This window comes from Dermochelys coriacea, chromosome 9, assembly GCF_009764565.3.
Source record: "Dermochelys coriacea isolate rDerCor1 chromosome 9, rDerCor1.pri.v4, whole genome shotgun sequence".
Taxonomy (NCBI): Eukaryota; Metazoa; Chordata; order Testudines; family Dermochelyidae; genus Dermochelys; species Dermochelys coriacea.
In genome coordinates, this window is record NC_050076.1 from 50293411 (window position 1) to 50315790 (window position 22380).

General features: G+C 42.8%; 1 protein-coding gene across 6 annotated transcripts in view; it reads left to right on the plus strand.

Moving 5' to 3' along the window:
* Positions 1-22380, plus strand: part of VPS8 (VPS8 subunit of CORVET complex) — a 229976-nt gene that overhangs the window by 160380 nt on the left and 47216 nt on the right. For all 6 annotated transcript variants that reach the window (XM_038417053.2, XM_038417055.2, XM_043492809.1 and 3 more), the window contains 2 exons: positions 823-904; positions 3608-3690. In XM_038417053.2, coding sequence (XP_038272981.1) covers positions 823-904; positions 3608-3690 — 165 coding nt within the window. The remainder of the gene's footprint in view (positions 1-822; positions 905-3607; positions 3691-22380) is intronic.

The following is a 22380-nucleotide window of genomic DNA, read 5'->3' on the forward strand; positions in this document are numbered from 1 at the left end:
ATCTGAAGTTCCATCCAAAATCTGAGAAGGATGAGGTGTGGAGCATGCTTTTAGAAGTCTTAAAAGAACAACACTCTGATGCGGAAACTATAGAACCCAAACCACCAAAAAAGAAAATGAATCTTCTGCTGGCGGCATTGGATTCAGGTGATGAAAATGGCATCTGTCCGCACTGCTTTGGATCGTTATCAGACAGAACTCATCATCAGCATGGAAGCATGTCCTCTGGAATGATGGTTGAAGCATGAAGGGGCATATGAATTTTTAGCGCATCTGGCACATAAATATCTTGCGACGCCAGCTACAAAAGTGCCATGAGAACACCTGTTCTCACTTTTCAGGTGACATTGTAAACAAGAAGTTGGCAGCATTTTCTCCTGCAAATTGTAACTAGCCTTGTTTGTCTGAGTGATTGGCTGACCCAGAAGTAGGACTGAGTGGACTTATAGGCTCTAAAGATTTACATTTTATTTTTGAATGCAGTTTTTTGTACATAATTCTACATTTGTAAGTTCAACTTTCATGATAGATTGTGCTACAATACTTATATGACGTGAATTGAAAAATACAATTTTTTTGTTTTTTACAGTGCAAATTTGTAATCAAAAATATAAAGTGAGCACTGTACACTTTGTATTCTGTGCTGTAATTAAAATTAATATTTGAAAATGTAATAAACATCCAAAAATATGTAAAATAAATGGTATTCTGTTGTTTAACAATGCCATTAATCACGATTACTTTCTTTAATTGCTTGATATCCCCAGTAAACACTTATTTTTGCCAGAATTGTAGGATTTATTGTGCACTTAATTATTCTAGGCGCTCTGGTTTCCCCTCCTGGAGGCTATGATGTCGCCACAGAAGCTATCCAGTTCAACAGTGTTGTGTCAGTATTCTGAACGTAAGTTTGTTGGCACCTTGTGGCACCAGATACCACTGAAAATGTGATGTCAGTCTTTTTTCTCCTTTTCTCCTGACCAAACATGAGGAAGTAAACATTGTGACTGAACTAGTGTACAATTCCAAAACAAAGCTAGGGTATTCGCCTGTGTGAAAAATGCAGTTACCCTATTCCAGCTGTGAAGTAGCACTTTTTACCAGGAGCACATTACACCTGTGTTGCACTGTCTGCACTGGTCCCTACTTGCCTTTCAAGTACAATGTAAGTTATTTATTTGACCTGTAAAGTCCTAAATCCTCTGGTCCTGGCTACTTAGACTACTTGCCTCCTCGTGAGACTCAGTGGAAGTTGCAATTACCTGAGGCATCTGAGTTAAGAACCTATTGCTTTAAATGACTCTGCAACTATTTTCTTTGGACCAATGTAGGTCAGTTTTGCTTCAAGTCCTGTAAGTTTATTAGGCTTTCCATTGGGGGTAGATTTGGGGTCTTGCCAATTCATTCTCTGGATACTGGATACTCAGTCTCCACAACCCATTGGTGCAGTAAATACTGCAGTCCTAGTGCAATCCAATGACTGTTTCATGTAACAGCAGGTCACTATCTCTTTGTGCAATGAATGGATAGGGTTTTGCTGGTTCATCAGTGGAGGGTGACCGTGCATTGACTGAGGCTAAGAACCTGGGGCTTTTAATCCGCAGTGATCTCTGGAGAGCGAGGATCATCTGTCATCAGAGCCATGGCCAAAGACAGGGCGTGCCATCGCATTCCGGCAAAGAGGAGCTATTGAGTCTAACTTATCCATTTAAACAAGCTCATTATTAAAATTAAAATTCTGGAAATTGAAGGTGGTTCTCGGGGTTAATGCGCCTAAAAAGGAAGGAAACACTCAACCCTTTTAGAGGAAAAAGTGTAAAGGAACTATTGCCCTCCCTTTTCACACTTGGATCCTGAATTATAATCAGTTTTATTCCATTCTTCAAGTGGGTTGCTATTTAATTTTTATATTGCCATAATGCCCAGTTGTCCCATCAGGAAGCTAGGACCCATTCTGCTGAGAAATGTGTACACATGATAAAAAAGCCATCCCAGTCCCAAAGAGTTGTATAGCTATTGCCCCTGAGAATCCAGTGAACAGGGGCTTGGAACATATGCTGAAATAGATTATGACAGGCACAACTTTGACAGGAGGGGTGTCCAGCCCATGGCACAGAGAACACTGTGGCCCTCATGGCTTTGAATTATTAAAGGCAACTCTTTGTTGTGAATTAAAGATATTTCCTGAATGTAACCCAATGATTTTTAAACAGAAGTGTTTGAATCTGGCCATTACTGCGAGGGTTGGGGAGTTGGCACCACCTGCCCAGTTGCTCCAAATGCTTCCCCCTACAGCCCTAGGACCTGCTTCGATATGACATGAATGTTCTGAGCAGCAGCAGCAGCCCCTTCTCTGTTTCAGCAGCTCCCCCACTGGCCACCTGCTGAATTCCAGTTGAGGGAGAAGAGTGTAGTTCTTTGAGTAGCGTCCCTGCAGGTGCTCCACATCAGGGTGTGCACGTGCCTATACCCTCTTAATCAGATACTTTCATCAGCAAGATCTGTGGGTCTCCACCTGCTCCCTAGATACACTCAAGCTGATTCTGCCTGCACTGCGCCTAGGTGAAAGTCTAGTACAGGATGGCTCCCCTCCGACACCCAGCCCCAGGGCAGTGCAGGAGAGTGGAAAGAGAAGAAGCTGAGGAAACAATCAGGTCCTGGATTCTCTGCCCCAGCACTGGCGCAGGTTACAGCAGCCTGGGGGCTGCTCTAGCACGAATTGGCTGGCATTGACCCCCATGGGACCATACACCAGCCACTGCCCCACCAGTCCCCATGTGAGCCCTGGGGCGGAGAGCTGCTGGAGGCTCTTCCATGCCATGGCAATTACAGGTGTCATCTCCTTCCTTTGTGCTGACAGAAAGAAGGAACAGGCCTGAAGCATTGTGAGTGCCTGAGTTTTTTCATATGTTTGATCCTTAGGCATAGTGATGCAGATATAAGGGTATCCATGTCCTGTCACACTGCCTCCAGAGCTCCCTTATTCTTGGTCAGGCTCCTTCATAATGTGAGGGAAAACCAAACTGAGCATGGTTACTGAGAATAAGTTATAAAATCATCACAAAGGATGCAGTTTGTGTGATAACCAGAGTATCACCTAAGGCCTGTATTTTGTTCAGAGGTGCTGAGCTCCTGCAGCTCCTGACTTTTTCAGGCTGGGCATACAGATAACAGAATTGTTGGCCACCAGTGAAAAATGTTGAAGTCAGTAAGACTATTCATGTGAATAAGTTTTTGCAAGTTTATACTTGATGGCAATAGGGAAATTTGAATTGTAGTAGATAACCAGATTAGAAAAATAAATAAATTCAGGAAGGTCCCAGACTATGAGGCAATTTGTGTGTGTATGTTGGGGGGAGAATCATAGTAGTGTGTGAGTCCCAAAAACATATCTGAAAATTACATTTATTTTTAAATATAAAGAATTGTAATTTTATTGTGCAATTCTCTGGTCATTATAACCATTTTTTATTGTAAATGTTAATCATGTTTTTGAAAACAAAGGAGTATAAGAATTCACAAGGATGTTTAATCTCACATATTGTTGTTTTTATAAACCTCCAATTCTGACCAGTTGTGCATGACTTTTCCATATTTATTATTTCAGCTCTGAAGAGTTTGACAATGCAAGTGCTAAACAACATGGCTGCATTTATTGCCCTTCCCTCAATCTTGCAGAGAATTCTCCAGGTGAGCAGCAGGGGAGGAGAAAATGTAACATACAAGTGTTTACCAAATTGTTGTCTCTCATAAGGCCCTGGTTATACCACATTCAGAATGTAGAGCCAAATACATCCCTGATGTAAAATTGTTGACTTCGGTGTAGTTACAGAAATTAATCTGATTAATTATTCGTTAAGGCCACAAAGATGAAGAATTCTCCTGGGACTGGTGTGGTGGGACACTAACTGAAATGATGTTTTTAGCCTTGAGAGAAGATGTAGTAACGTAAAGATTGTATGTTATAAACCAAACAATTTTTTACCTATTAGAGCTTAATTAACTTAGTCCAAAATTTAAATATTTTTAAAACCTAGGGCTGAGATTCCTAAGAAATGGGAGCCTAAGTTAGTCTACTAAATCCTTACTTAGGCTTTATCTACACTACAAAGTTAGATCAATGTAAGTCATCTTTGTGACATTACCCAGGGTACAACCTGGACTGATAGACCGCTGTGTCCCCTCAATTTCATGACCTGGGGTGCCTTTTACATGCTTCTCTGTGAAAGAAACCACTCCTGGTCTGCTCTCACACAGCCTCCAGCATGTAAATCACTCCCAGCTATAGTGTATGAGTACTATAGCCAGCCACTCATGAATTACACTGCCCGCAACACCAACTAACTCCCAACCTCAGACTTTCCACCAGTAATGTGCATCTTGTACTGCCCAGCACCCTCCTGCACAACATAAGCTCATATAAGTCTATCATGTATTAATAGAAAATGATATGCACCAATCTTGTTATCCCAAATGGAGTTTTCCAAGCTCTTCAATACAAAGACATTGGTTTAAGTAAAACAACAAAACAAATTTACTAACTACAGAAAGATAGATTTTAAGTGACTACAAGTAACAAGCCATATAAATCGGTACTGGTTACAAGAAAATAAAAGGTAAAACACAACTAAAACCTAATTTAACAATCTAAATGAATACAAAGCAAAGGTCTCTCTCACCACATGTTCCAGCAGTCTTACTGGCTGAACCTCTTTCGGTCAGGATTTTCCCCCCAGTCCAATGCTGCTTCCTTTATTCTTTAGGGGTTGATGGTGCTGTGGGCAGAGAGCAAGGGAGAGATGATTTGGGGCATCTGGCCTCTCCTCTTATAACCCTTTCTCGTGTACAAGACTCATCTTCAGCTGATGTTCAGGAGACAGTCTGTTTGGCCAGGAACCTTAAGATGCTTCTTTGTCAAAATGTAGATTTGATTTTTTTTTTTTTGCCCACACCCTCTCTCCCACTGAAGAATGGCCACTTAATTAGGTGATGGTCCAATTGATCTCATTGACACCTGGCTGAGGCATTGGCTAGCCTTTTGTTTCTGGAGAACTTGTTTGTGACTATGCTTCAGAACATGTTACATGTCTTGGGAATAGTATACAGTGGAATCTTACCTTTACATACAGTGTTGCCACACATTTTACCAGGACAGTAATGATCAACAAATCATAAGTATTCAAATGATACCTTACACAGTATGCTTTGTACAATATTTAACGTAGTCTTATAAAAGGGGTGAACACAGGGCTGTGGACTGTCAGTCTTGTGTCAACCAATTTGTGCATGTCTGCTTTCAAATTTGTCTGCCGCCATAAGAAGCCTATTAGTGCAATGCAGAATAACCACCTCCCAGAAGTTGTGGAAACATGATCAACCGACTGACCTGTGAACTCTGGATACCCTAACAGTCCTCCGGCAGCTGTTCCACAATGCCCCTGGAAGAGCCATGGACCAGCTGAGAAATGTGGACAACTACAAATGGATTACATGGGAGATACAAGCAAAAGGATATGACTGGAATCAGCAGCAGTGCCGTGTGAAAGTGAAGGAATTTTGCCAGGGCTATCATAAGGCTGGGGAGGCCAACTATTGATCTGGTGCTGAGCCACAAACCTGGCACTTTTTACAATAAGCTATATGCCATATGTGGCGGAGACCTCATCAGCACCCCACAGACCACCATGGAGACTTTGGAGGAGCCTCAGACAGAGACCTCTGCCATGAACAGCAAGAAGGGGGGGGCACAGTGGGGGGCTCCAGCCATGCCATTTGAGACTCCCCCACAGTCTAGCCAGTCCCACCAGGAGAGCACTGGATGAGCTTGATGAAGGAGAAAGGTACCTTGGGTAAGCGTGCGTACGCTTTTCTTTACAATATTTAAATTTAAAGATTGTTGCCTGGTCCGCTCCCAAGTTAGACACCGATATTGACTCTTCATTCTTTTACTCGTGTGAGAGCAAACACAGGTAGAATTGGCATCTGCTTGTCATCCCTCAGTTGGAGTAGGTGGGAGGACACTTTCAGTGAAATCCTGTGAACCAGTGCTGCATCGGATCAAGAACAAGAGGCTTGGAGAGCCAATATGACTCTCTGCATGAATAAGGAAAAAGATGACAGGAAAAAGGCCTAAGGAGAGGGAAATGTACCAGGACATAATGGGTCTTCTCAGGCAGCATCCCCAAATGCTGCAGACACTGGTTGACCAACTGATCCAAAAATCCCAGACTACATGGCATCACAGACTGCACCCATACCCCTACCGCTCCATCCTGGGGAACAGCAAGGAAAATCACAGCTTCACAAATGCTGACCTGTGAAAATCATGGTTGGTGTATGCATAACCACAGCAGGCTATGTTTGTGCACTGAAATGGACATAAATGTTTGCAGCCTTTCCAATTTTAAAGTTCCATGCTGTTAATTTGTTAAAAAAAAGTATTATTGTTTTTGTATACTGTTTTCCCCACTTAATAAAGTTCTGTTTTTAACTTTGTTTTGATACAAAATATAAACACACAAGGAAACAAAACCTATAAATACATTCACAAGATGAAAAAAGTATATAAATAACAGAATTCAACATTCATTATTTGCAAAACATGGAAAAAACAAAGCAAATGTAAACCAAACAAAATGATCCTGCAAACTTGAACTCATAGAGGTCATGCAGGGCATCGATAATGAAAGTGACTAAATAGATAAATAAGAGTTATTTTGAGAAAATGGAAACCTGCTATTCCCTCAATTCACAGACTGGCTTAGTGAGCTCTACTACTGCATTAATTTAAAAAATGACTTTTTTTTCTAATAGAAACACTTGAAAAAAAAATGAGGCTGTCTGGTCACTCATGAAACTATTGCATATTTTTGCAATAAAGTTCTATTTTTGGTGAATAAAATTAACTTTATAAGCTCACAGCACATTGCAGAATGCATACTGGTACTCAAAGCACACTGTATTTGTAAATCTACAGCAAGCTGTAGTAGCCAGGCAAGGTACTAACAAACTTCAACAGGACTTTATTTTTTAAAGTGGAAACCTCTTTTCCAAGCTGCTGTTGCACCCTCACTAGCTCTCCCTCAGCCTCTTCAACTCTTCCCCTCTCCTTCCTGTTTTCTGTCCTTTCAGACTCTGAACAGCCAGTGCTCCCAATTCTAATAATAACAAGCAACATCTAAACACCATATTCTCTCCTCTCTTAAGAAACTCTCCCAATTACAATAAACGTTGTTCTAACCACAGGAACAAATAGGAAACAAACCACTATACTGTTGACAGAATTATTACACTAAAAACACTATAGATACTACATAACATAGTCTCTAGTCCAGACAGGTGGTCGTCTGGGTCTGACAGGCCGTCTCTCAAGCCCTGGTTCCAGTGCAATGTCTTGTTGTGTTTATACTACAGTGAAGTCATCCAATGCAGACTGGGTGTTGGCATAATCTCCTTTGGTGCATAGACAGGTGCAAGATAAGAAGCATTCCATACCCACCCATAGAAAGTCGATCAGTGTAAGGTCCCTTCTTCTCTGATTTTAAGAGGAGTTGTGAATTTATGGTCCCCTTTGCATAAAATTCCAGGTTTTCGTATTCTAACAAAGGAACCACACTGAAACTTTGATTCCTTAGCACCCCGCTGCTTGTCTGTGAAAGCCTTATACTTTGCTTGGTTCTGTTCAACTGTTTTTCTCACATCATCCTCGGTTGGGGCCTCGGGTCATGCCTTTAACAATCCAGCAATGTTCAGTTTAGTATTCATCTGTTTCCCATGCAGTAACTCTGCAGGTGATCTTTGCGTTGTGGCATGTCGTATAGCCCAGTATGCTTGCAAGAAATCAGTAATGAAGGTTATCCACAATCGCCCTTCCAGTTTAGCTGTTTGCAAACTCTCTTTCAAACTTCTGTTAAACCGTTCGATTTCCCCATTGGCTTGAGGGTAGTATAGGGTTGACCTTCTATGTAGAATGTTCCTCTCTGCTAGAAAAGTTTCAAATTCCAGGGAAGTAAATTGACTACCATTTTCTGAAACCAGTTCTTTGTGTTACCTTCCCTGTTAAAAACTGAAGAGAGGAACTTAATTACTGTAGCAGAAGAAATTTGCGATGTAAACGCTACGTCAGGCCACTTATTGAAAAAGTATATTAAGGTGATGGCATAATAACAGTCAATTGGAGCAGTATCAAAGGGTCCTACAATGTCAATCGCCACTTTTTCCCATGCAGATTCAGGAAGAGAAACAAGCTGTAATGGAGGGGTACATGCCAAATGCATGATAAGACAGCAGTGACAAGTGACACAGGATTTTATGAATGCTTCAGTTTGAGAGTCTATCCCTGGCCACCAATACAGATCCTGTAGCGTTGTTTGGTTCGGACAATTCCTTGATGAATATAAAGGGCCAGGTGTATGAGTTTTGACTGTAATTCTTCTGGCACAAATAGCTGGTGTGTACCTCATAGCACACAGCCATCGAGCAAAGAAAGTTCATCCCAAACTCTAAGGCAGCAAAACTGGGTCACGGTTTTTAGGGTTACTGGGCCATCTCTTTGTCAGAAATTCCTATAGTTTTTGTTGAATTGGACACGCTGAACAAGCAGCTTGAAATTGTTCTCTTGTAACAGCAGTAAGAGTGCTTGTAGTAAGCGCAACTACTACATCCTCATCCTCTGGTGGACCATCTGGTGAAGGCAAAGGCAGGCGAGAGGCAATCAGCTACCACATTTTGGTTTCCAGGCTTATATTCCAGTTCATAATTGAAAGAGAGTAGTCTTGCAGACTATCTAGCAATACGATATCCTGCTCTTCCCAGTTCTTTTCATGGTGAGCAATGTCATCAAAGGGCTATGGTCTGTGCGCAACTTGAACATGTGGCCCCACAGGTAAGTTCTCCTTTTTCAGTAGCCCAGACACAAGCAAGTGCTTCTTTTTTGACTGTAGAATATTTTTTCTCAGCGTTATTTAGTGTCCTTGAAGCAAATGCAACAGTCCTCTCTCTGGTGTCCTCATGAAGTTGTGTGAGGACAGCCCCAAGTCCATAATCAGAAGCATCAGTACTTACAATTGTGGGCAATGCAGGAGTGAATAGTGCAAGTACTGGACTATGTACAATCTCTTCTTTCACGTTTCAAAATGAGCTTGTGCATCCCTTGTCCACACTAAGGTTGAAATTCCCCGTAGTAATTCTTGTAACGGTTCAATGACAGAAGCATACCAGGGAATGAATTTTGCATATCAGGAGGTAAGACCCAAGAAGGAACGTAAGGTTTGCAAATCTGTTAGAGGAGGAGCATTTGAAATTGCCAGGATATGAGCCGGATCAGGTTTTAGTCCAGCCTGTGAAATTGTATGCCCAGAAAGAAGAGTTCGGTTTGTCTAAGTTTGCATTTGGACCTATTGAGCTTGAGGTCTGCTTTGCTGATGCAGTTTAGTACAGACTGGAGGTTATTGTCATGCTCCTCCAAAGTATTTCCAAACATGATGATATCATCCAAATAGCACTGAACTCCATGTTGATTCTTCAAAATCAATTGCATCATTTTTTTGGAAGGCACTTGGGGCTGATGCGAGACCCGTATGGAACACCTTTAAAATGGAATAGTCCCTCGTGTAATAAATGCTGTGAGGTCTCTGCTATCTTTGTGCAACATAACCTGGTGGTATGCACTCTGCAAATCAAGAGTAGAAAACATCTTTGCTCCATGGAGTTCTGCAAATGCTGCTACTTTGTGAGGAAGAGGATGGCTGTCAATCACAATAGCTTTATTTGGCTCCCTTAAGTCCACACAAAGGTGAATGCCTCCATCTTCTTCTGCGTCACTACTATAGGTGAAACCCATTCCAAGGAGTTAATCTCTTCAATGATGTCCTCTTGAACAAGTTTTCTAAGTTCCTCTGAAACAGCTTCTCTGACTGAAAATGGTAAGCACCGTAATTTCTGTCATACAGGCATCACGTTATTCCGCATTTTAACTTTATGCAGTAACCCATAAGCACAGCAGAGTTTCTCCTCAACCTGGTTTTGGATCCCAGCTGAAACTGGTGTATGTACCGCAAGAGTGCTTACTGGGGAAGATCAATGCGTCCATTAACTACCCTGAGATTTAAAGCAGCCAATAAATCTCTGCCAAGGATAGGAGTGTCTTTGTGGACAATGTAGAACTCTGCAGTTACACAGCAGTCACCAAAAGTAAATATTGCTGGCAGGCAGCCACATACTGGAACATGGTTTTTCAAATAGCACACCAAGTGAAGCTTGAGTTCAGTAAGAGGCACATCTTTAAAGTAGTGCAAATAGATGGAATCAGATAGTATAGATACTGCTGAGCCAGTGTCCAACATTAGCTGAATAGAGTGTGATTTGCCTGACGGTATGGCGGAAATGTTTACCATGCACTTTATTTGTTCTGGAATATGTGCAATAATGATTTTGTCCACGCTCAGCACAGTAACATCTGGTATTGTAACTGCATGCACCTGTTGATTGAACTGGCTGCTGCAACATACTTTAGCAAAATGCCCAATCTTTTTGCAGTGATTGCACTGAGCTACTTTTACCGGACATCCTGTGTAGCTTGCAAGGTGGTGTGAGGATCCACAGCAAAAGTATGCTTTTACTGTATTTTGAATTTGCTGAATTGGTGGTTTTTCATTAGTTTTCCTCTTGTAATTGTTTGTCTGCAAGGATAGTGAACTTTTCTGCAAAGGAGTCGCAGCCTGGACAGTGCCTCCTGTATCCATGCTCATTATTTTGGCTTCAGCTGTAGCTGGTTCAATCTGGGTAGCAATGGTTGTTTTTTCTAGTGTAAATTGTGGTTCTAGAAGTAAATATTCTCTTACAAGAAGCATGGTTGTTTTCTCAATGGGCTGGTCTCTAATCATCTCATCTGCCATATTCCCAAAGTCACAAGTTGCAATCAGACCCCTCAGGGAAGCAATATACTGCATTATAGTCTCCCCTGGTTTCTGCTGACGCTGGCAAAATCTGTAGCGATTAGCTACTACATTCACTTTTGGTACAAAAAAGTTCTTTAATGCAGTGAGTGCAGTCTCAAGGGGAAAAGTGTGTAAAATATATGCTGCCCTTCTGCTCCAAGGCAATGGATTAGCAGAACACGCTTTCTTACTTCAGAAATCTCTGTAGCACTGATTACGAGCAGATAAGTCTCAAACGTATGGATCCAGGCAGTAAAAGCAATTGGAGTCTCACCTGGGCTTTGTAGAAAGGGTGCAAGTGGGTTCAGAGGCAGAAGATCTATCTTCGTCACCAAAATGCTGTAGTCAGGCAAGGTACTAACAAACTTCAACAGGACTTTATTTTTTAAAGTGGAAACTTCTTTTCCAAGCTGCTGTTGCACCCTCACTAGCTCTCCCTGAGCCTCTTCAACTCCTTCGCCTCCTTCCTGTTTCCTGTCCTTTCAGACTCCCAACAGCCAGTGCGCCCAATTCTAATAATTACAAGCAACATCTAAACACCACACAAGCCCTGTGTAATTCATAGCATCAGTAAAACATAGTCATATTTATATATGTACTGCAAGTGCTACACAATTCTTAGCAGCATTCAAAGCTGCAGGCCCAAAGAACACTCCAGCACAGAACACAACTATGGCTCTTTCAAAGCACCCCTCTACCAAAGGGGAAAAAGCTGCCACCAGGGTGGAAGTGGAGCAGCTGTTTGCTGACTTTGAGCAGCCAGCCACAAGGACCATTACAAGAGCTCATTGTGGAGCTATTTGGGTGCTTTGAAAGAGCCATAGTACCTTTATTGGACCAACCACCGTTGGTGAGAGAGACAAGCTTTTGAGTTTACACAGAGCTTTTCTGCAAGTCTGGGACATGTACTCAGGGGAACCTAGAGCCTGGGCTCCAGCCGGAGCCTAAACATCTACACAGCCCCATATCCAGAGTCTGCTGACACAGGCTAGCCGCAGAGGTTTAATTGCAATGTACACATAACCTATGAGTCTGAGTCTATGCTGTGGGTGAAGATCTGTGGACTGGAAGTAATACAGTTGCAAGGGACTTATTAATCTTTGTAAGGGGATACCAAATTCAGTAAAATGAGCTAGATATCTTCCTCTTCTGTTGAGAGAAAAGGGTTACAATATTCCAAGTTTAAGCAGTTAAACCTTAAAGGGGTGGAAAACGGTTCACATAAATCTAACTTTATGCAAATTTTAATTTTTGTACTTCAGTGCTAAATGCTGTGGTAAGGGGCATCTTCTAAATACCAGGAACAGATTCCACGGCTGTTGCTGCAAACACTCGATCCTGGGTTCTGATTTTACAGTCTTGACTAAACCTTACATAATTGAGATTGTGTCAAATAAAAGCACAATCTAATGTTAATCATTATCTATTCTTAACCTATGATTTTTGTAAAGTTAGTTATTAAAAAGGAAATACCAAAAGAAGTGCATTAGGATATCTCCTGGGGCATTAAGAGAAGTTTTATCTGAAGTGGGTGAACACTGTCTGGAGAGATATGGAAGGTTGAGGGTTAATTCTATTACAGATCCATAAGGCTTCATTAATGTTCTGAAAGCAGATATATTCAGATTCCTGTTGAGGTATGGGGAGCTGGAGAAACCAGAAATGTAAATTGCACAGATTTTTTTAAAATTTTTTTTGTCAAAACGGGAGCGGGAAGGACAGAGCTGTGTTTGAGACCATCCCAATGCTGTGGTACTTCCTTCCGCAGGGCTCTGACGGACACACTTCTGTCACGTTTGCAGGTTAGGTGTGGGGGTGACTAAATAGGAAGGAAGCTGAGGTCCTTTCTACATCTGTCTGAATTTCCCCCATTCTCTGCTGAAGGACCTGGCAGCTCCAACTGCCTTGAGAGAACAGGGGTCACTTCATCGCTTATTGGGTGTTCCTGTTCATGGCCAAGGGGGTGGAACTTTGATCACAGGCAATTAATTCTGTATGGCTCAGACAGAAGTTGGTCCAATAAAATATTACCTCACCCACCTTGTTTCTCTAATATCTTGGGAGCAACAGAGCTACAACAGCACTGCCTACTGCATTTGTAGAAAGCTTCTCACTATGTAGTTGCTGATATGTAGTCTCAGCTTTAACTTTGCCTGAAAGTTCTTTGTCTCAGAATTCGTGTCATTTTAAAAACAGTCCCATCTTTGGACTGGGGAGCAAAAGGGACCTTTCCTCTTCTCTCCCCAAGGCCTGTGGAAGGGCTGAATCTTACTCATTCACTTCCTAAGAATTGCATTAGGGGAGTCCACCTTGGAGGCTCTTTGGGGCTTCCTTCAATCTCCTGTGGATGTTAAGAAGCTCAAAGAATTTTAAATAACCTGTGAAGACGCTCACAGTTCCACTCCCTGGGAGTCTTACAATGCCCTTCCTACCAAATGGAGTTGGCCCAAGGCCCAGTTGGGGGCAAACACCGGATTCCAGGTGCCGGAAGACTACACAGGAGGTGCATGAAGCCCTGCTGCCACTGGAGGGCCCCAGGAGACTAGGTGCCTCATGTAACTGCTTTCAGCTGTGCTTGGTCACAGATGAGGAAACAATTGCATATTACATAAATGGAGAAAACCATCTGATATGAGAGAACTGTTTCTAAGCTTCTAAAGTTTTATAAGCAATTTACTGTAGGTTTAAAAAAAAGACAGAAAGGAATTAAACTTTGACTGTGTCCTCTTGCAGTATTGTATCTGTGACACATAAGAAAAACCGTGTATAAAGGAATAGACTGCAGACTCAGGAATTGTGTTTTAAGTCATTTTATCTGAGTTTTCACCTGGTAATACAGATTTATTTCCTTTAATTGTGTAACTGATTTTGCCAAAAAAGGCAGAAGGAAATACTAGAGGGGTTAGAAGCAATTTAGAGAGGAGAAAACAATGAGCATTTAGGAGAAGGTACAACAGAAATTAGGGAAATGGACAGAGGAGGAAGAATGTAAAAACAGGGATGTTAATACACAGGCACCAGATTGGAGGGAGCTCTGGGATGACATCTTGCCTTTAGCGATGTTGGCCCTGTCTCTGGAGCTGATTAACTAACCCTTGCCTGAAGTGACTTATCCCCAGAACTAGGAGAAATGATTTGCATGGAACATTTCTCTACGTACAGCTTTGTGGAGGACTGATTTACCATCTATAAAGTAACTGTGTTCGTTCAGTCTGCTTTTTGGCTGTGTGTTGGCTTTCCTTAGCCATGTATTTAATAGAATGCTCCAGGAACGAGTGGCTGGCTTTCTGATAGATATAAAAATAACTTGCTGTATGTCATGGATCACGTACATGGTGTGCTGGAAGACCTGAGCTCCCCATTGCTCTCTCTCATTTATATGGTATCTCAGTATGATGCATTTTCCATGCTGTTACTTTTAAATTATGCATGTTAAAATAAAATGTACTTATAATACAGTATGACCTAAAATGCACTGGTCACTTCGTGCAATTGTTACCTCTGGAAGCTATCTATCCCTTCAGTATATTCCAGGCATACAGCTGGTTTTTGACTAAGAATTGGATGAATTTCCAAATCTTGTTTGATTCAGATGTGAATATTGGCAGCCTGTTGGCATTAGTGCTTATTGAGTAGGAAGAACTCTATGTAGAGGCTGCTGCTCTAAGTGTTCTGGATCATTTTAGCCATTTTGTGGAGCAATTTCCTAAGTATCATGCAATCAAGTTTGCATTCCACTCCCACCATTTCCTGCTAATTTGTTTCTTCTCCCTTCCCACTACCTCTGGGCAAGCTGTCCCTTGGTGCCCTAACCCCACTACTACTCCCTCTTACAGATTGGTTTCCTCCTTCCTTTTCCCTTTCCTGGAGTCCATCTCTTAAGCTTCCTCAACTGACTGCCTCCTTCTCACCAATACAAATCTCCAGCCAATCAAATCTCAATAGCATGTCTTTCTCTCCAACATAAGTTGGTCCAGTAAGATATTATCTCACCCACCTTGTCTCTCTAATATCCTGGGACGCACACGGCTACAACTACACTGCACACCGGCTTCTCGCCACCTCATCCGTTGGGTATCCATCACCTTCCTAGTCTCTGCCATTTGCTAGCTTCCTCCCTTCACCCTTTCTCCAATGCCTGTGTGTCCAGCCTGTTGGCTACCACCAACACTATATCCTAGTGTCCTGGTTAGCTTCCTACTCACTTTTTTCCCCTCAGTCCCCCTCTCTAAGGCCATACCTGGCCCTCTAAGTAAAGTGATCGCTGGCTACATTTCAAGGATCTGGTCCAAAGCACAGAGGTTCTAGAGCTTCTCAGTAAAATAGTTGTAAGCACATTTCAGCATGGGAAAAACTTATTTTTCACTAACATGGTTTTCTGAAATGGCTGAATAGTTTTTGCTGAAATTTTCAAAAAACAAATTCAGCTCGAGGCAGACGCTTGGCATGGGAAATGTCAGCCCAAGCAGTCTGACAAAGTTGTTTAAAAACAAACACACACGAAAACCCTGCAAATGAAAATTGCAAAAGAGGTTACAAAACAATTTTTGTGGGAGCTGCTGCCATCTCTGCCTAGAATATGGAGAAATATGTATACACTTAAGAATACGCAAATGGATATAATTCACATCATTTACAAGTGCATGCTTTGTATATACTGGTAATTTTAAAAAAGTGTGTAGAAGTACATATCGGTAAAATGTGCCTGGATGTGTGGGATGCAAGTGGGGCTGGTCAGGAAAGACTGAAATAAGGAAAGTCGCGTGTAGGGGGCGAGATTAGTCGAGGAGGCAAGAAGTTATCTGGAAAATAATGAGGTCCATTTCTGTCCATCTTGCAAGGCCACTGAAGTTCCTGTACAATCCACAGGAATTACCATCACTGAACAATGCATAAATATTTTTGTAACCCAAGGACATAAAACATTCAAAATAGGACTGTCAAGTGATTAAAAAAGAATCTCGATTAATCGTGAAATTAAAAAAATCATGAGTAATGGCAGTATTAATGTCACTGTTAATAGAATACCTAAAATATTTTTGGATGTTTTCTACATTTCCAAATGTATTGATTTCATTTACAACACACAATACAAAGTATACAGTGCTCACTTTATATTATTTTTATTACAAATATTTGCACTATAAAAAAGAAATGATACTTTTCAATTCACCAACTACAAGTGCTGTAGTGCAAACTCTTAATTGTGAAAATGCAACTTGCAAATGAAGAATTATTTTTTTATGTAACTACACTCAAAAATAAAACAATGTAAAACTTTAAAGTCTACAAGTCCACTCAGTCCTACTCTTTGGTCAGCCAATCAGATTTCGTCACTGGTAGGGGATGGTGGGGTGTGACTGGAAAAGTTTGCACACGACTGTCTTACCAGCTACTTTGCCCTACAGTATCATTGCAAAAGTTCATCAGCTGGAAGTTGTGACTGTTTGTAAACCTCTTGATAAAACCTGGAACACTCCACTTCTACCAGCACTTCAACATCCATATGTCCTATGTTGGGGACTTAAATAGCCACCACACCTCATGGGGCTGCAGAGAATCTGACAAAAATGGATTGCATCACATAGACTGGACTTCTCTAAATGACCCGTATCTCTCTTGCATGACCCTAAGCAGTCAGCCACCTTTTTCTCCACACAGTGGAAGCGGGGCTGCTTTCCTGACCACAGTTGGGTCGCCTCAGCAGGGATAACTGTTACCAGCCTCCCATGCAGCCAGTTCCATCCTGTTCTTTCTCAGATAGAAATGACAATCCCCATAGTAACCACTATCCCTTGATTGCAGTGGATCTGTAGAAGAGCAGACTGGAAAAAAATACTCAGAGCTGACCAGTGAGTATGTAGTGTGCATACCATATAATGCCTCTTAGAAAATGCTTACACTCACTTCTCCAAAGCAATCTTTAAAGCAGCCATTAAATCCATTCCGCATGCCTACCAAGAGACTTATATACCCTACCTAAATGAAGAATAAGCAGAAATTCTGAAGCTGTGTGGGAAATCAGGTGACTCAGAGAAGCAAAACATCTTATTGACAGCCTTAAAATCTGTCACAAGGAACATTGATAAGAAGTTACGCCAAATATGTATATATGGTCTAGTAGGAAATATGGTTACTTAAAGGAATTTTGGTGCAGCACAGAAACCACCATCCACATGTCAGGAAAGGGTCTCCAGATAGCATCACCACATGCCTAACTAACCTAGCAAAAGCCGACAGAAACAAGCCATTTGAGGAATCAGTAAAGAGGAAATGGAGTTGATACTCAAGGGTGGAACCATTCTGTGAAGAAGACATCATCCAGCCTGCCTCCACCAAAGAAGTGGAGAAAGCACTGAGCCTCAGGAAAGCAGGAAAAGCAGGTGGCCTTGACAAGACTGTACAAGAAATGCTGCTACATCTTGGTAAGAGGAGCACAAAATGGCTATCAATTTTCATAGACTATGTTCTCTAAAAGAACAAGATGCCTAAGATATGGCAGAAAGAAACAAGGAAAGGACCATTCCTTTCTATCTAGCTGCTGTCCAGTATCACTTCTGAGATGTGCTTACAAACTTCTAGAGTGACTATCTCAGCAACCACTCATGCCCATGGTAGAGCAGGCTCTGAGTGATGATCAGGCAGGCCTCAGACCTAATAGGAGCACTTGTGACCAAGTTCATGCTCTTTACCACTTGCATAGAAAATGGTTTCCAACAGAAAAAGAAGAGTGGAGTGGTGTTTCATGACTTGATAGGAGCGTATGATACTATCTGGCACATTGGTCTGCTGGTCAAGATGTCAAAATCTCTGTGGGTTGTAATGGCTATGGAAATGATGCTTCAAAACAGACAATTCCAAGTGGTGCTAAGGCAATAAACTGAACACATGGAGGAGAATGAACTCCCTCAGGGATCTGTTCTTGCCCCAACTTTTTTCAACATATTTACTAATGATCTGCCTCCAACAATCTCAAGGCCATTCAAGTATGTAGATAACATCTGCCTAGCTTCAAGAGACTTCAGAAAGATTGAGGACAACCTGAACTAAGACATGGCAGGCATCGGTGCCTATTGCAAAAAGTGGAGACTTAAGTCTAGAGTGCTAAAGATAGTGTCGTCATGCTTTCATCTCAATCACACTAATGCTTCCAGAACTGAACATCTTTTTGAATGGAGAGCAAGTGGCATGTGACCCAAAGCCAGTATATCTAGGAGTAACCGGAGCTCTCACACTGACCTACAAGGACCACGTCACAAAGGTAGCTCAGAAGATTAAGAGCAGAAATGGCTTTCTAAATAAGCTTGGAAGCTCAACGTAGGGAGCTAATGTGCAAGTACTATACAGCTTGGTACTAGTTCTCCATTACTCAGTGAGAGAATATTGTACACCTGTTAAACTCTTCCCGAAGAGTTTAAATTAAACTCTTCCCGAAAGCTAGTTAATGTACAACTGAATCAAACAATAATAGTAATAACAACAGGCTATGTCTACTCTATGAAATTAGGTCGATTTTATAGAAGTCAATTTTTAGAAACTGATTTTATAAAGTCGATTGAGTATGTTTACACTAAGCACATTAAGTCGGCGGAGTGCGTCCTCGCTACCATGCCTAGCATCAACTTACAGGGCGGTGCATTGTGGGTAGCTATCCCACAGTTCCCGCAGCCTCTATTGCCCTTTGGAATTCTGGGTTAAGCTCCCAATGTCTGATGGCGCAAACGCATTGTCATGGATGGTTTTAGGTACATGTCATCAGGCCCCCCTTCCTCCGTGAAAGCAACTGCAGACAATTGTTTCATTCCTTTTTTCCTGGGTTACCCATGCAGATGCCATACCACGGCAAGCATGGAGTCCTCTCAGCTCACCATTACCGTACGTCTCTTCGGTGCTGCTGGCAGACACGGCACTGCATTGCTACACAGCAGCAGCTCCTTGCCTTCGCGGCAGATGGTGCAGTAGGACTAATAGCCATTGTACATCTCCTGGGTGCTTCTGGCAGACCTCGGTGAGATCGATCAGGGGCACCTGGACAGATATGGCTATTCTCCTCTTAGAGCACTGAATGGGAGCCAGAGATTCCAGCTCATTCTCTTCTTTAAGTTTCGTCTCATGGAGATTCAGTCCTGCCTGGAATATCATGCAAGCTGGAGGCTTCTGCCTCAGGCTGCTCTCCCAGCCGGCAGGACCGCCCGGTCACGCCTACCCCTTGCTCCCATGGCTCATGAAGCCTGGACAGTAGTAAGGAGCAGTTCAACTATAGGGTGAGCAAGTGCAGAATGGTGGTAGAATGTGCGTTTGGACATTTAAAAGCTCGCTGGTACTGTTTGCTGACTAGATCAGACCTCAGCACAGCCAACATTCCCATTGTTATTGCTGCTTGCTGTGTGCTCCATAATATCTGTGAGACTAAGGGGGAGACATTTATGGCAGGGTGGGAGGTTAAGGCAAATTGCCTGGCGTTCGATTTTGAACAGCCAGACACCAGGGTGATTAAAAGAGCACAGCAAGGCGCGCTGCACGTCAGAGAGGCTTTGAAAACCAGTTTCATGACTGGCCAGGCTTCGGTGTGACAGTTGTGTTTTTTCTCCTTAATGCAAACCCGCCCCCTTTGTTGATTTTAATTCCCTGTAAGCCAGCCACCCTCTCCCCTTTGAAATAAAGTAACTGTTGTTTTGAAAACATGCATTCTTTCTATATTAAATAAAAAAGAGAGAGATATCTGACAAGTAGCCTAAGTGGGGTGGGTGAGGAGGGAAGGACAAGGCCACATTGCTTATTGTAGCCACACTAAAAATCAAACTATTTGAATGACAGCCTTCTGTTGCTTGGGCCATCCTCTGGAGTAGAGTGACTGGGTGCCTGGAGCCTCCCCCTCCGCATTGTTGGACGTCTGGATGAGGAGGCTATGGAAATTGGGGGGAAGGTAGGCGGTTATACAGTGGATGCAGCGGGGGTCTGTGCTCTTGGCTTTCCTGCAGCTCCAACCAACGCTTCATCATGTCCGTTTGCTCCCCCAACAGTCGCTTCATGTCCGTTTGCTCCCCCGTTAACCTCAGCATCACGTCCTGCCTCCGCTCTTCGCACTCACTTAATTCTTTCTTGGCCTCTGCCACTGAATGCCTCCATGCATTAAGTTGTGCCCTATCAGTGTTGGAGGTCAGAAAACATGTCATCGCGAGTGCAGTTTTTTTCGCCTTCTAATCTGCGATAACCTCAAGGACGGAGATGATCATGGGAGCATAGAAACATTCTACACTCTAAGATTCTGGGGGGACTGCATGGTCACCTGTGCTGCTGAGTTCGCCATCCTGACCAAACAGGAAATGAAATTCAAACATTCCCAGGGCTTTTCCTGTGTACCTGGCTAGTGCATCGGAGTTCAAAGTGCTATCCAGAGCGGTCACAATGGAGCACTCTGGGATAGCTCCTGGAGGCCAATACTGTTGATTTGCGTCCGCATTACCCCAAATTTGACCAAGCAAGGTCGATTTTAGCATTATGCCCCTCGTCGGGGAGGAGTACAGAAGTCAATTTTAAGAGCCCTTTAGGTCAACAGAATGGGGTTGGTTGTGTGGACACAGTCATTTTTAAATCGACCTAATGCAGCTAAATTCAGCCTAACCCCGTAGAGAAGACCAGGCCTATGAGACTAACAAACACTGAATGGCTACCAGTCCTCTCTAATATCTCACCTCCTAACATCAGGCATTATATTGCTGTAAAGAACCTCCTTTACAAAATCCAAGAGATACCACAATTGTCACTTTTCATAGATATATGGGTGGGTGGTTGCCTCGCCACTGACTCTTCAGCAGATGACCTCTGTGGACTCCTGGTTCATACTGAGAAAGTAGGGCTAGTTATCTTAGGTGCCTGTACATGAATGCAAGAAGCCTGGGAAACAAGCAGGAAGAAATGGAAGTCCTGGCATAGTCAAGGAATTATGTATGATGTGATGGGAATAACAATAACTTGGTGGGATAACTCGCATGACTGGAGCACTGTCATGGATGGGTATAAACTGTTCAGGAAGGACAGGCAAAGAAGAAAAGATGGAAGAGTTACACTGTACATAAGAGAGAATATGATTGCTCAGAGTTCCAGTACAAAATATTAGTGCCCATCTGGAGAAAAGCCTGTTGAGAGTCTTTGGGTTAAGTTTAGAGGCGAGAGCAACAAGGGTGATGTCATGATGCGCATCTGCTATAGACCACCAGACCAGGAGGATGAGGTAAATGAGGCTTTCTTCGGACAACTAACACAAGTTTTCAGATCACGGGCCCTGGTTCTCATGGGGGACTTCAGTCACCTTGACATCTGCTGGGAGAGCGATACAGCTGTGCACAGACAATCCAGGAAGTTTTTGGAGAGTCTTGGGGACAACTTCCTGGTGCAAGTGCTGGAGGAACCAACTAGGGGCCGTGCTCCTCTTGACTTTCTGCTCACAAACAGGGAAGAATTGATAGGGAAAGTAGAAGTGGGTGGCAACCTGGGCAGCAGTGACCATGAGATGGTCGAGTTCAGGAACCTGACAAAAGGAAGAAAGGAGAGCAGCACCATATGGACTTCAGAAAAGCAGACTTTGACTCCTTCAGGGAACTGGTGGGCAGGATCTCCTGGGAGGCTAATATGAGGGGGAAAGGAGTCCAGGAGAGCTGGCTGTATTTTAAAGAAGCCTTATTGAGGGCGCAGGAACAAACCTCCCGATGTGCAGAAAGAATAGTAAATATGGCAGCTTGGTTTAACAGAGAAATTGTCGATGGGCTTAAACGCAGAAAGGAAGCTTACAAGAAGTGGAAACTTGGACAGATGACTAGGGAGGAGTATAAAAGCTGGACATGCACAAGTCCATGGGTCCGGATCTAATACATCCGAGGGTGCTGAGGGAGTCGGCTGGTGTGATTGCAGAGCCATTGGCCATTATCTTTGAAAACTCATGAAGATCGGGGGACATCCCGGACAATTGGAAAAAGGCAAATATAGTGCCAATGTTTAAAAAATGGAAAAAGGAGAATCCAGGAACTACAGACTGATCAGCCTCACCTCAGTCCCTGGAAAAAGTATGGAGCAGGTCCTCAAGGAATCCATTTTGAAGCACTTGGAGGAGAGGAAGATGATCAGGAACAGTCAACATGGATTCACCAAGGGCAAATCATGCCTGACCGATTTGATTGCCTTCTAGGATGAGATAACTGGCTCTGTGGATATGGGAAAAAAGGACGACGTGATATACCTTGACTTTAGCCAAGCTTTTTATACGGTCTCCCACAGTATTCTTGCCAGCAAGTTAAAGTATGGATTGGATGAGTAGACTATAAGGTGGACAGAAAGCTAATCAGATCGTCCAGCTCAACAGGTAGTGATCAACGGCTTGATGTCTAGTTGGCAGCCGGTATCAAGTGGACTGCCCCAGGGATCAGTCCTGGGGCCGGTTGTGTTC